General features: G+C 54.5%; 1 protein-coding gene across 1 annotated transcript in view; it reads left to right on the forward strand.

Moving 5' to 3' along the window:
* LOC115500700 (protoheme IX farnesyltransferase, mitochondrial) overlaps positions 1–13,283 on the forward strand; it is a 138,206-nt gene extending 124,923 nt beyond the window's left edge. The window contains exon 7 of the mRNA XM_030295316.1: positions 11,333–13,283. Within this exon, the coding sequence (XP_030151176.1) occupies positions 11,333–11,739 (407 nt within the window). The 3' untranslated portion in view covers positions 11,740–13,283. The remainder of the gene's footprint in view (positions 1–11,332) is intronic.
* Positions 13,284–14,154: the final 871 nt, after the last annotated feature.

Here is a 14,154-nt window from a genome sequence, read left to right on the forward strand (position 1 = left end):
GGGTCAACTGCCAAATACTTATTGGGCCTCAGCCATGTGCAAGGGACGGTAAATTTAGCCGGAAGTAGTCAAAGAAATAAGGCAGAGTCACGGGGCACCTGGGTGGCTCAGTGGGTTAAGCGTCTGACTTGGGCTCATCAGGTCACGATCTCACTGCCCGTGAGTTTGAGCCTCGCATCGGGCTCTGTGCTGACAGCTCGGAGCCTGGAGCCTGCTTCCGATTGTGTGTGTGTGTGTGTGTGTCTCTCTCTCTCTCAAGAATAAATAAACATTAAAAAGAAAAGAAATAAGGCAGAGTCTGCAAGACTGTAGTTTCAACATTTCTATTGCTGGGATTTTAGCCAGTAGGTTGAATGTGACTATATATACAGTCTTGTCACCTTCTAGAATAGTACCCACTAGCCACGTGTGGCTGTTTAACTTTGAGCTTAAACTAAATCAATTTAAACCTTCAGTTCTTAAGTCCCCGTAGCCCTATTTCAAATGCTCACAGCCCTATTTCAAATGCTCACAGCACTGAGCATTTCTATCCTCGCAAAACTGCGTTTAGTCAGTTCTGCCTACAGGGACACATTGGTGTCCTTGTGAACCTGTGTTCCATCTTCCTGGTGAGTTTGTGCTTTGACTACTAGGGCATCATGGGAGACTGCACCTGTGGTCTCACCAGAGTCTAAAACAGTGGTTCTCAAATTTGAATGTGCGTCAGGATCACCAGGCAGGCTCGCTAAATAGAACCCAGATTCCTGGGCCCTGCCCCTATAGTTTCTGGTTCTGTAGGTCTGGTGTAGGGCCTGAGAATTTGCACTTCTAACACGCTGCCTAGTGATGCCAGTGCCCCTGCTCCAGGGACTGCTTTCTGAGCCACTAGTCTGAAAAGACAGAACCAGAGAGCGAGCCCTGGCTGTCAGAATACCTCAGAAATTCCTAGGGACATGGGCAAAGGGTGGGGGCAGATGGCATTATTGGAGCTGCACTCGGGGTGTCGTCCGTATCACCGGCGGAGGTTGTGTCTCCCATCCGGGTTCTTCTCTTAGGGGACACGTTTGCTTGAAACAGCCCTGCTGGGAGAAAAGTGGCCCCAAACGTTTCCCTCCTGCAGTGTCTCCAAATCATTTTGTCTTTGGACCTCCAAAGAAAGATCGGGTTGGAGAAGCATATGGATGGAGAAGTCTTTGATGTACTCCACTGAACCGCAGGGACAGGAAGGAAGGGGAGGCCGGAGGGGAGGAAGATATAAGAGGGTCTGGGAGACCACCCACTCCGCTGATTGGCTTTCTTCCTGGGGCAGGTGTCTGTGAGGACCTACTGTGCGCTGGGCACCGAGGGATACAAAAATCCCTAAAACCCAGGCCCCGTCTTCACGGAAAGCGTGTCTCAGCATCTTCAAGGAGAGGCAGGCAGGTGTCAAATAACTGACTGAGCTGTCAGAGCTTGAGCAAGAAAGAGGTCTTCAGAGGGCTGTGCGTTCTCCTAACCTCCCCAGACGGGCCCAAGAGGGCTTTGGAGCAGAGGACCTTCTTAGTGAGGACGAGACCGCTCTCTCAAAGAGGGAAGGGCTTTTCGAGGAGAGGGAAGAGCGTGCACAGGAATTTGTAGGCACGGGAGCTGAAGCCGGACAGCGTGGGGCGGGGGCCGTGATCTGAGATGAGCTGCCTGACGGGGACTGTATTGAAAGGCAGTCAAGGCCCTTGTAGGTTAAGCAGGAGAGGGGCAAGGGCCCCAAGTTCAGGATTATTTGCCCGTGCCGCAGGTGCGTTCTCCCGTGGTGCTGGAAGGCAGAGCATTGCCGAGCCCGCCCGTCCTCCTCCCAAGCCTGCGTGCCCTTCCGTCCCCCCACCCCTGCGCCTCTCTGGTGGGGGGCTCTACTGTCCCAAACCTGGCCTCCACCCTTCCCTAGTCACATTTCACCCTGCAAGTATTTAGTGAAGCCTCAAGCCAGTCATCCTCCTTGTGACATGTTGTAACACCTGCCAGCCTGCTGGGGGGTGTGGATGCCGGGGCCGTGTTTGCAGGGAGGCAGAGTCCACTGGACGGATTCCGTTCCTTGGTCCTTTCCCCGGCTCCTCCGGCAGGACCTTGAAGACCCAGCACGAACGTCGGGGTCCCTCAGTCCCCCTGACCACGTGAACCTCCCTAGAGGCCCCTTCCCGGGCCCCAGAAGGAGGCAGGCAGGCCCCGGAAGGGGGAGGGGAGGTGGGAATTTCTACGGCCTCAGGACCTGTCTAGCTGAGAAGAAAGATAAAATAAGGAGCTGTTGCGCGAAACACGATTCGCATCCCAGACGGCTCGGCTCGTGGACTGAGGACACGTCAGTGTTCCAAAGTCCTTTCCCCCCTTCCCAGCGTCTACATCTTTTTGTGGTTCCTGTAGTGGCTACGGGGCCAATTAAGACCTCCAGAGGGCCTGAGCGCCCAAGAGATCAACCTGCCGTCCCTCCTCCAGCCAAGACCGAAGAGCTGAAATAAACCTGAGGACATCACATGGGATTCTGGTTTCCCCCCCCCCACCCCCCCACAACCTCTTTCTTGTTGTTGTTGTTGTTGTTGTTGTTTTTATCCGAGAAAACGGAATTTTTCTCGTTGTTTCGGATGCCCCGGTGGTGTTGTGGGTGCAAAGCGTGTGGGTCTGGCCTGCCCCTGGGCTAACCCAGCACCTGGCAAGGCGTAGTGGGACGCGGGGTGACGAGGGAATTGGACAGATCAGTGTGTGGAAATGGGGAACGCTAAAACAGTGTTAGTTCTTGATATTTGCTGTTTCATGGCTGAGACGTTTCCGGCTGGAAACTGCTAGCTTCGAAAGCCCTGTAGATCTCAGCAAAGGTCGGCATCGTAATGGGGTTTTACCTGCGACCGTGTCCCCTCTGAGATTTGGGGTTAGGCCTTGTCTCGCTACCTAATTACTTTGCCTTTTCTTATTCATGTATTTATTTATTTTTTTTTTTTACCTTAACTGCTATTAAAACACATTAAAAATGCTTACCCGCAAAAACTCTGGAAGGCCAAAGGAGAGGGCCGCTTTGTGGCCCCGGGTGTGGCAGGAAGGTAGTGACAGAAGTGACCTGCTGGGGGACCCCAGCGAAGGGGTGCGCTTGGTGGGGGGGGGGGGGCGGAGATGGCGCTGCAGATAAGTGCCCTCAGCAGACAGCCCCCTCCCAGCGGGCCTGGAGCCACACGCATTAGGCCCCTCCACTGTGTTTACCTCCAGGGACGACTTAGTTTATCTTCCAGGCCCCTAAAGTACCTTCCCCTCCTCCTTGCCAAAGCCACCTCTCCCTCCCCGTCTCCGCCATTTCTTAGAAAGGCTCAGATTCTGTTTTCCCAAATGTGACTAAATCCCGGGTCTTGGGACTTCGGGACTTCGGTGGACCGGGCCAGGGTGACCCGCTCTGCTCTGCTCTGCGTAGAGTTGATGTGTAAATTGCCTTTGGTTTGTAATTCAAATGTTGTTGTGTGGTAAACATTAATTATGTCAGCCAACATTCAGTTACAAATGAGGACTCAGCCTGAGGCTCTTATCAGGAGGTGACATTTGGCAGATGGATGGTTTTAGTAACAAAAAAAAAGAGATTGCGGGTTTGTTTTTTTTTTTTTAGCCTCAGCTGGTGAACTATAAAATGTTAAATACTGTTTCACTTTATGTACCTCCTTTATTCCAGGATGAGAAAATAGACTAGGAAAGGGGGGAATTTATTCCCTCACTCATTCAACAAATATTTATTTATTAAGGGCGTATTAAGTACCTGGCACTGCCGAACCCAAACACTTCAAGAGATGTCCTGGAACGTCCTAGTCTGAAATCAAACTTGAAAATGAGTGTCTGTGTTCATCTGGTGTGAGGTTTTTCCATAACTAGTCTCAGAGGTCGCATTAACAAATGATTTTTTTTTAAGTTTATTTTTTTTAAGTTTATTTCTATTTATTCTGAGAGAAAGAGAGGGAGGGGTGAGGGGAGGGGCAGAGAGAGAGAGAGAGAGGGAAAGAGAATTCCAAGCAGGCTCCACACTGTCAGTGCAGAGCCAGATGCTGGGCTTAAACTCACGAAGTGGGAGATCATGACCCAAGTCGAAGTCAGGAGTCGGATGCTCAACTGACTGAGCCACTCAGGCGCCCCAAGACAAATGATATTTTTAATGTTTTTTGTTGTTTATTTATTTTTGAGAGGGGGAGAGAAAGAGAGAGAGCGTGAGTGAGAGAGGGGTAGAGAGAGAGGGAGACACAGAATCCGAAGCAGGCTCCAGGCTCCTCACCGTCAGCACAGAGCCCGACTTGGGGCTCGAACTCGCGAACTGCGAGATCGTGACCTGAGCCGAAGTTGGACGCTTAACCGACGGAGCCCCCCAGGCGCCCCGACAAATGATATTTTTAAAGACAGGGTGAACAAGGAACGTCTTCATGGGAATATTAGCAAACCAAACAATATCAGAGCCCTATTCTCTTCAAAGACAGAAAACGCAAAAGGCTGAGAAAGAATGTACTAGAAATACGTTGCTAGACCCAAGACAGACGGTCTAATTGGAGGCCAGCCAATTGGTACAGCCAGGGAAGTTGAGTCTCAAGATCAGTTGTGCTGGGTTGACCAGTTGATCACGGTCACGGCTGTTCGGGGGCAGGGCCAGTGCTTTCCTGAGGGAGATGAACAAAATGGCTTTGGAAGGGCAGCCTCTGGTTGACACGGTGCCCGGTGGGTGCACAGTGGCTTACACTGTGGAAGCCGACCTGTTTCACAGGCCCCTTTGTGTCAGCCCTCAAAAGAAAGGCTTCGGAATCTGTGCCCATGAAGCTTTGGGTTTGGCTCTCCTCCCCCTAGCTCGCCCCCAGTTTACATCACCACGTAACCCTGAAAGCACAAACACAACCAGTCGTGGAACAGACCGGCCGCCAAGGGCCAAGGTGAGAGGGAGCCTGTTGTACCGAGGAAGGAAGACCTCCCAAACCCAGCACAGGGTTCACGGGAGCTGTTTCTTTGTCCTTTTCGAGGCCCTGGCTGGGGCGGTGAATGACAGTGAATCGGTGTGGGTGGAGGTGGGAAGGGGATGAATGTGGGCCCACCGGGCAGCCCAGAAAGCAAGCTGAAACCATTGAACTCCATCCCAAAAGGAATTTTGTTTCCGAAGGGCACGTTCGGGGACTCAGAGCTCCAACTTGAAGATTTTTGTCTCCTACCTCTTGGGAAACCATTTGGCCGTGATCGCCTTGGCTTTGTTTGCCAACAAAATGATGGACGTGTGCCGTGGACAAGGCTGTTTCTCGAGCTCGCGCAGAGGGGACAATGAGTGAGGTCCCCCTCAGTTGGTATGCAGGTGTTTTGAGAGGGTTTTAAAATGCATGTGCAGCAAAACCTTGGGTCGCGAGTAGCTTGTTCTGCGAGCATTCTACAGGACGAGCAAACATTTCCAATAAGTTTTAACTTAATCAAAGAGTGATTGATGCCTTGCAATGCGAGTGGTTCATGACGCCGAATGTCGCGTGATCACAAACAGAGCCAGTGGTTTTGAAATTCGCTTTGATACACGAGTGTTTTGGATTACAAGCATGTTTCCGGAACGAATTAGGCTTGCAAACCAAGGTTTTACTGTATTTGCAAAGGGTCACTAGGAAGACATTAGTTAGCCTTGCCCCACCTGCTATTAATATATTAATATGCCCCCCCAGTCAGAGCAGGGTGCCACGAGATAAGGCTTCTCTCCGGCCCTTTGCACACGTACACGGCCTGCCTGATGTATGTGCTGTTCTCCCATTTTCTGTATATGGAGGAAAATAAGTAATGTCCTGGACACCTGGACGTTCTGTCGAGTTGCCTTTGAGCTGGGATTGTGGTGTCGTGATCCCAGGAGGTTGCTGCCCTCCAGAGAACCATGCCCACAGATACACCACCTGCGTCCTAGATTTTCAGTGTTTGATGCATTCATAGACCAACAAATATTTGCTTCAAAGACTCTGCAGAGTGGGGCAGGAAACTGAGAAAACACATCTGAAAGAAGCAGAAAAGGCGTGGCTTGTGCGAGTGGATCGGAACTCAGAGACCATCCTCTGATCCCAGTTTGCAACTCACTTCTTCCAGGAAGCCTTCCCTGATCTCTCCGAGGCTGACATGGGCCTTCCTCCTGTGCGTCGCCCACAAGCACTCCACCTAAGGTGACCTCCAGAGGCAGCACTCCCCCTTTGTGCCGTCCCCCTCCCCGGCCAGACTCCGGAAGAGGGGCCCGGAGAACGGACCACGCCTGTCCCGCAGCGGGCCCGCTGCAAATTTCCGGTGTCCCAGAAGATAGGCCCAGTACAAACAGATGGCTCTGGGGGTGGGTGGCACTGAGGTGAGGCCTTTGAGTCAGTAAACGGAGCGCTCCCGTGTTTACCCCACAAGGAAGGTGGGCTCCACCACAGCCCCAGAACTAATCCAAGCCTTCCTGCTCTGGGGTCACCTTATCTTGATGAAGAGAGCAATTTGTTTTACATCTCTCCTACGAGGAGAGGCAGTTGCACACAGCCCATCGAGTAGAAGCTTGTGGGGGTGGTGGTTTTCTGATTATGATCCATTAAGGCTAAGCTGTGATTTCTAAAGCTCTTTCATTTGTGACATGAGCCAAACCCACACCCAATTTCCTCTCGCACAGAAAAGCAACATGCTACTCTCTTATGAAAATGATTTTTTTAATTATGTTATTTTAAGCAGAAGCATGACCGAAAACGCATATTGAGCAAAACAGAATACTCCAGTGGGCACACAAAAAAGAGAGGGCTTTTGAGAGAGGCAGGAGCCCACACCGGGGCCCTGATCATCTTAACCCTCTCCAGTCTGGTTTCCTGGCTGAGGCAGCTCCTCAGCAGAACAGCTAGGATTTCCCCGATTCCCCCGCCCCGTTCTCCGTCACCGCTGCTTTCCCTTCTCGGCGTCTCAGCCTTGTCCGCTTCCCCCTGGGCCCCGGCTGTCCTCACCGCGGCCTGTAATCTGCTCAGACCCTTTGGGGGTGAGCCCCGTCCCGGGCTGAGCCGGGGTGGGCTACTCCACGTACGTGATGGCCAGGACCTCACAGGGTCCCCAAGTCCCTGAGGAGCCACCAGCACCCCCTCTTTACTGGTCCCTTTATGATCTGCCTTTCCATCAGCACACAGAGGAGGCATCCAGCCTTCCCTTCTGTCCTTTCCAGTTCCCCAGGGATACTCCCGGGCAAGGCCAATATCGTCTGTCTCTAACGGAAGCAAACTATTTTTTTTAAGGTCCCGGGACCCCCTAAGAAACCAGCAAATGCCCTTTTTCCTTCCAGCAAACCCGCTGCCTGTTCTGAAGTGTCAGCCTTTACATTGGCACCCCGCAGCCACCCCCTAGCAGTCCTTGTATGTCCCCTGTAGGGGCAGCAGCTGTCTAACAGAAGGTGCTGCTTGGGGCACCTGGGTGACCCGGTCGGTTAAGCGTCGACTCCCGGTGTCGGCTCCGGTTCGCGATCTCACAGTTGGTGGGTTCGAGCCCCGCGCCCGGCTCTGCGCTGGCCGCTCAGAGCCTGCTTGGGATTCTCTGTCTCCCTCCCTCTCTGCCCCTCCACCCCCCAAGATAAATAAATTAAAACTTTACATAAATAAATAAAAGGAGGTGCCAGTCATGCTGAAGACCCCTGGGTGGGGCACGTTCACGAATCTTCTCATCTGTAAGAGGTTGTCGTGAGCGAGCGTAAGAGAGAGACAGAGACAGAGTTCCTCCCCCCAGTGCCTGGCGTGTGACAGCCCTGGAGCATTTAACTGGAATGGCTTGGAGGCACCTCAAACTTCAGATGGCCGAGAGTCGAGCGCTTCACGCATCCACCATGAGCGCACTCTCCGGGGTGTGTCCCAGCGTCCCCACCTGGGCACAAGGATCGGTGTCTGCCACCCCCATCCCCCCCATGACACCTGACCCGGTCTGCAGGTGCCCACGGGGCCCAGCCCCGTGCTTTAGCTCCTTGCCTCTGGCCGCGGCCTCCACACCATGCCAGAAACCTACCCAAAGCGACCCTTCGCAGGACCCGATGCGGTGCACCTTCCACTTAGTTGGGCCTTGCCGCGGATGTTGCCTTTGGGAAGGCCGTCCCTGAGCCGTCAGTGCCCAGTTGCCCCCAGCGTGTCCCCCCTGTTCTCTGAATAGCGCCCATCACACGGGTTTATGTCTGGCCCTCCCTCCAGACTTGGAGCAGGGCTTGGCCTTGCATCTAGAATGGCTCCTGGCCTGCGGTGGACACCCGCCATCTGGTCACCAAGTGAGTGGATTCCACGCGTAGTGGCCGCTTCCATCGTTAGCGTGAAAATGGGAGCGTGTTTACCTGAACTGCCATATATGTATCATGTTATTTGTAGAGAAGGTTAAAGGGGATTTGAGGGATTTGGCAGCTGAAATGGGGACACTCCCATCAAGTCTCCTTTGCTTCCTTATATTTGAAGGTCGGAGGGGAACTGACTGACTGACGGAGCCCACGAGGAACTGTGACAGGGTCTGAGAGCAGGTCCCCTTGCCCTGCGGTCTGCACCCACACAAGCTTTCCTCGAGATGCTGCAACTGTCCGATAACACTCAATGCAGAAATGGGCGAGTTTCTGCCCAGAACAATAGGAGTAAAAAAAAAAATCACCACTCTGTCTTTTAGGGGACGGGAAAGCCCGCCGCCTTTGTCCCTCTGCAGCCCACGCTGTTGAGGAATACAGATAAGAGATTAAAAGAAGGGCTCATTCCTTCTGATCCTCTTTGGCATGTGCACACCAGGGGCCCTTCAGGACCTTAGAGCCCCAGCCTGGGTTTCTGAATGATTCTGAATTATTTAAACCGCCTTCTCTCCTGCTGGGTTGTGTTTCAGCGGTAGTATCCACCCTCTCCTTCTCGGAACATTCCCACAGACGGGGGGGCAGGTGGAGTGCGCTCAGTAGATCCTCATTACCTGAAATAGGACTGTGGTGACAGAATTTCAGCCTCTCTGTGCGGGATGCTGCCGGCCAGGGCAGGTGACACAGTGAGTGGGTGAGCGAGCCCTCAGCTCTCTCAGCGGGGGACCCCCAGGGGAGCACTTCGGTGTCAGGAACAGGGCACCGAGGGTGGTTTGCCCCGTGGGCTCACGACTCAGTGCTGAAACACACCGACCCCGGGTGGCTTTTAGGAAAGCCTTTCTTTGTACACGTGGGCTCCCACTGATGCCTCTGGGGACCCTCCACTGCAGCGGCATCGAGCGCTTTCTGTATTCTGCTCCTGAGAGGCGACGGAAAAGGCAAATGGCCATTCCCTTAAGGAATTTTGCATTCAGGCAGGAAGCAGAAACGATGAATGACTGCACGCCGGGGTTGGGCCAGTGGTAGATGCAGGTGTGAGTAGCGCCCAGAGACATATCCTAGCTCAGGCCCCTCTTCACGACTGCCTGGTTGCCATCTGGGTGTCCCAGAGGCGTGTCAGGGTGAACACATCCCAGGTCACTGGGCTGTTCTCTGAGCCTTCCCCGTTTTTCATCTCATAGAATGGCTGGCGTCTCCGCGGGCCCCTAAACCAAGGGGGTGCCCTCTCCTTCCCCTCCTTATTTACTCTACACTCACTCCCTGCCACTTGGCCTCCTAAAACCTTCTCAAGTCCCTCTTTCCTCCCACTGTCACCACCTTGACCGCAACACCCGTCCCCTCTCATTTCCTCAGCCCCTGATGGAACCTTCCGTGCCTGCTCTGGGCCCCGCCAGCGTGTTCTCTCTCAAATTGGCCAAGTGACACTGATGCCCTTTCCTCACACCCCCCGCACACGCACAGGTGCTCACACACACACACACACACACGCTGAAACGTGTTCCCCTGTCTCCATGGCTTTCTGTTGCTTTGGGGATCAAGCCAGTGCTTGGAAGGCACACCCCGCCGAGTTGGGGGTGGTGCGCCCTGCCTGTCCCTCCAGCCACACTAGCTTCCCTTTTCTGATTTTGATACGTTTTTTCAGTTATCGTACAGTCCAACTGACCTCTTTTCCTTTCGATAGACAGCTCGGTGAATCCTAACGCGTGTTCTCATCTCCTTGTAATACCTCGTCTACACCGTGCACCTTCCAGCCCCTTCGTGACCACTTCTTCCTCCGCCAGCCCTCACGGGACTAGGTCACCTGTCCCGCAGAACTCAGCCCAGACACCCCCTCCTCTGAGAGGCCTTCTCTGCCTGCCTCCACTGGGTCTCGTTCTGTGTCCTCATCGCACGGACTTCCGCACCGCAGTGGGGTGGCGACGCAGACTCAGTAGTGTGGCTCTTGATGAATGCCTCGATGGCGAGCCGCCTTCCGGAGGGGTGGATTTGTGCTCCCCGGCGCCCGGCACGGTGCTCGCCACTTAGTAGGTGCTCAGTTAGCACTTTCTGCAGGAATAAGTGAACAGTGAGTCGCCTGCGAGGGAGTGGGCTGCCTGACTCGTGGGGGCTGTCTTCACAGCACACGGGCTCGTTCTGCTTCCTCCTGTCACCTCCTTTTGTAAAACCTAACATCATCTGATCTGTGATGGTTCGCTAAGGGGCATGAACCCTACCTAACATCCTATGTCAGGATTAAATGAGGTAAACTGTGTGAAAGGCTCCCCATAGGTGCCCGGTGAGCGGTGGCCTTCATCCCACCGCTGTGGGGGAGGGGAGGCCCTGTTCCAGACAAAGGGGCTAAATGGTGCTCGCGATACTAATACGTCCTTGTTGAAAAGCTGCCCAGCCACACACAGGCTCCTGTTCTGCTCAGGGGACCGTGTTCCTTTATGTCACTCCATCTATTTGACACATGCCATCTTCGTACCTCCTGCCTGTCACATGGCGCCGGCCCGTGGAATGTGCCAGACACTGCCCTGGGAGCCCTGGCTGTGCTCAGTGACGCAGCCAGGACAGGGACAAAAGCCAGGATGCTCAGCGTGGGGGGGGGGGGGGGGGGGGGGCTACGTTCAGCACCGTCATTGTGAGCAGGGAGCCGCCAGGCACCTGGGGAGGGGCCTCGTAGAGGAGACCGCCTCCGCCTCCCCCAAGCCCCCTGCGCAGAGGTCCCACCGGTGTAGGGGGCCTCTGGTTGTCGCGATGCTGGGACGCACGGTGGGCGCTGGGTGGATGGGAGCCACAGATGCCCAGTGCCCCGCGGTGGGGGTGCGGGGGGGGCGGGGAATCTTGAGGAGTGTGAAGTTACCCCCTCCCCCGGGCTTGTCCCCCGATGCCAGGCCTGGACAAGGTGGAGGCGAGAACAGGGACGGGCAGAGACTCTGAGATCTGGGTGACATCCGGAGGGGCCACCTCGGGGCCAGAAGGGCTTTGCGGGCGAGAGGCAGCGATGCCTTTGTAAGCCTCTGATGACAGCGTGTCTTGCTTCCCCTTTTCCCCTCAACCCGCACACAGGAGCGTTTCTCCTGGGAGGGATCCTCTACTCCTGGCAGTTCCCCCACTTCAACGCCCTGAGCTGGGGCCTCCGTGAAGACTACTCCCGCGGCGGCTACTGCATGATGTCGGTCACCCACCCGGCCCTGTGCCGGCGCGTCGCCCTGCGCCACTGCCTGGCCTTGATCGGACTGTCCGCCGCCGCCCCCGTCCTGGATGTCACCACGTGGACCTTCCCCGCCATCTCCCTCCCCATCAACCTGTATATTTCCTACCTCGGCTTCCGGTTCTACGTCGACGCGGACCGGAAGAGCTCCCGGAAGCTGTTCTTCTGCAGCCTCTGGCACCTGCCCCTCTTTCTGCTGCTCATGCTCACCTGCAAGCGGCCGCCAGGGGCGACCTGTGCCGGGGGGGAGCCTCGGGGTTGACCCCACGTGGGCGCGTGGGGAAACAAAAACAAAAAAACGTACAGGGAGACGCACTTTTTTTTTTTTTGTTTTTTTTTTTTTTGTTTTTGTCCTTTGCGGTGAGACCAGAATATTTTGTCAATTCTAGAAGCGGAGAAGGGAAATTGCCCGGTTCAGTAGGAGATTGTAAAATGATTTGATGCTCCGTGATCACGCGACGTTTTTTTTAATGGTAGCATCCAAGATGCGCCCCAAATGAGAAATGGGTTGGCTCAGGTGATTAATAATACAGAGAGAGTATTTTTCTCTTTAAGAGTCTTTGTAGATTTCTTCCTCTAACCCCCGACGGCCCCCTCCCCGTTGATTTTCTTCTTTGCGGGGAGGTACAGGTCCACGTCTTCCTTTTCTAGCCACACACACACACGCACGCACACACTCACAGACACACACACACACTCCCGGCCCGCCAGTCGGAATGCTCCCTGGTGACCAGACGCGTTGATCAGGAGTACTCGGTCTGGAGTTTCTGTGTCCTCAGGTCCCCGGAGGGCCACGTCGGAGGAAGTGCGCCCTGCCGGCCCTCCCCGTGAAAGAGCCAGGGCCCCCAGTCCAGCTTTCTCACATATATTCTCAACCGCATACTCCCCCAAACAATAATAGAACCCGAAGGGTGTGCTGCCGGCCCATCGCGAAGGGAGAATTCCAAACGGTTGCCTAGGGGACCCCAGACGGGACTGCCAGCGCCTGGTCCACCCCCGTTACGTATCAGCATTTCAAAAACTCCAAGGAATCAAAGGCATCTTTATATAGTTCACTTGAAAATACAGGAGGTGTCTGAAGCGTTTTCTTTCTGGAAGGGTGGCGCTAAACTTCATACCAGCCATCCGGCGGGCCCTGACCCCTTCGTGTCCCCCATCAGCCGCCGGTTTGCTGTGCGGCTTCTCAAGGCCGATGGAGAAGGGAAAACAAACAAACAAACAAAAACGTGAGTAGGCCTAGCCAGCCACAGAGCTCATGTTCGCGTCCCTTCAGTGGAAAACGCCGTTCTCTCCCGGGATCTTCTGAACTCAGAAATCAGCGTCCATACATCCGGTGGCCAGAAGCTCGGGTCCGACTCTGGGCAGGGATGCGTCCGTCCTGGGAGTTGTGCGAGCTAACCTGTAGCCAGGCACGTGTGGTCCCTTCCATCCGCCCGTCCTTTACATATGGTCCTTGTCCGCTGTCGAATCCCACTTGCCTGAAGGTCTCGATGCTTAACGGGGTGTTTTCCTTGCTCAGTCTGTGGGGGCACTGCTGGGATTCATCGTGGGGAGTATTTAAGGCGACATTTAAACAGTCACTGCAGCCTGCCTGTTCTCAAAATTGTCTAAAGCGACTGCCGAGAACATGTGACCCCTGTTTCTACTTCTGTGCGGTATTACCTCCCGGCTGTATCCGGGTCCTTTCCTGTGGGGAACGTGGCATAGGAATGTCTGCAAAGAACGTCTACGCCCTGTTGCAGCCCTCGGGTTTGTAAAATGCCTCCATTCTCTCCTGCTGCAATAAACCAGTAGGTGAGAACAGCAGTGGGCGTGATGTCGTGTATTTGATCGCCTTGTACCGAGTTGACACGGGGCCTGGCAGAATTGCTAACACTCGACTCGCTTTTATGAGCGAGCAGGGGTTGGAGGGCGATCAGTATTTCTGTTCCAAGGTGGTGGAAGGAAGTGCGTTGGATTTTTTTATACCTGTACACCCGAAACAATAATGAGCATGCTTATTACTAATAAAAGAAGAAGGGCCATGACCCGCCCGCCCTTCCCCTACCTTCAGCTTGGAAACACCCAGCCTCTCCCTTCTTCCTATGAAACCAGCACCACAGACATCATCCTCCAGGGCTCCCGGACCTGTCGTTCTCCTGCTCGGAAAAGGTCAGTGGCCAGTGCACCATCTATCTGAGCGGCAAATGAAGTCACAGCTTGTCAACGCTCAGACCCAGTCTTCTGTCCAGGGATCTTTCATGTGAGAACTTCCTTTCATGTCCCCCACCGCCCTGAAGGCACCCTGTTCTCAGGTGACCCCACCAGCTCCCCAAAGCCCGGTGCCGTATGTCCCGGTGTGGAACGTGGATTTCAAGCTCCGGTGACCACCCCCTTTCCCCAGGCCAGGATGTCACTTGCTCACCTGGACTCCTGGGGCACCTCGTTTCTTCACACCTGCTACAGCCTCTGACCTTGACCACCTTTCCTAAGGAATGCTCATCAGCATTCCCCAGGTGCGTGAAGCATGTTCTTTAACGGGATATCTTCGGGAAGTCATGTCCACGCTGCAGCGCTCTTGGGGCATCACCAGGCACATGTGCGTAGCATGGCCTCATGGGACTCAAAGTTAAGTAAAAATTAAAAACCCGTGTTTGCTTCCGCTGGCGATCCCCTAACGTACTAAGCAGCCACAGGT

The sequence above is a fragment of the Lynx canadensis genome, chromosome E1, assembly GCF_007474595.2.
Source record: "Lynx canadensis isolate LIC74 chromosome E1, mLynCan4.pri.v2, whole genome shotgun sequence".
In the NCBI taxonomy this organism is placed as follows: Eukaryota; Metazoa; Chordata; class Mammalia; order Carnivora; family Felidae; genus Lynx; species Lynx canadensis.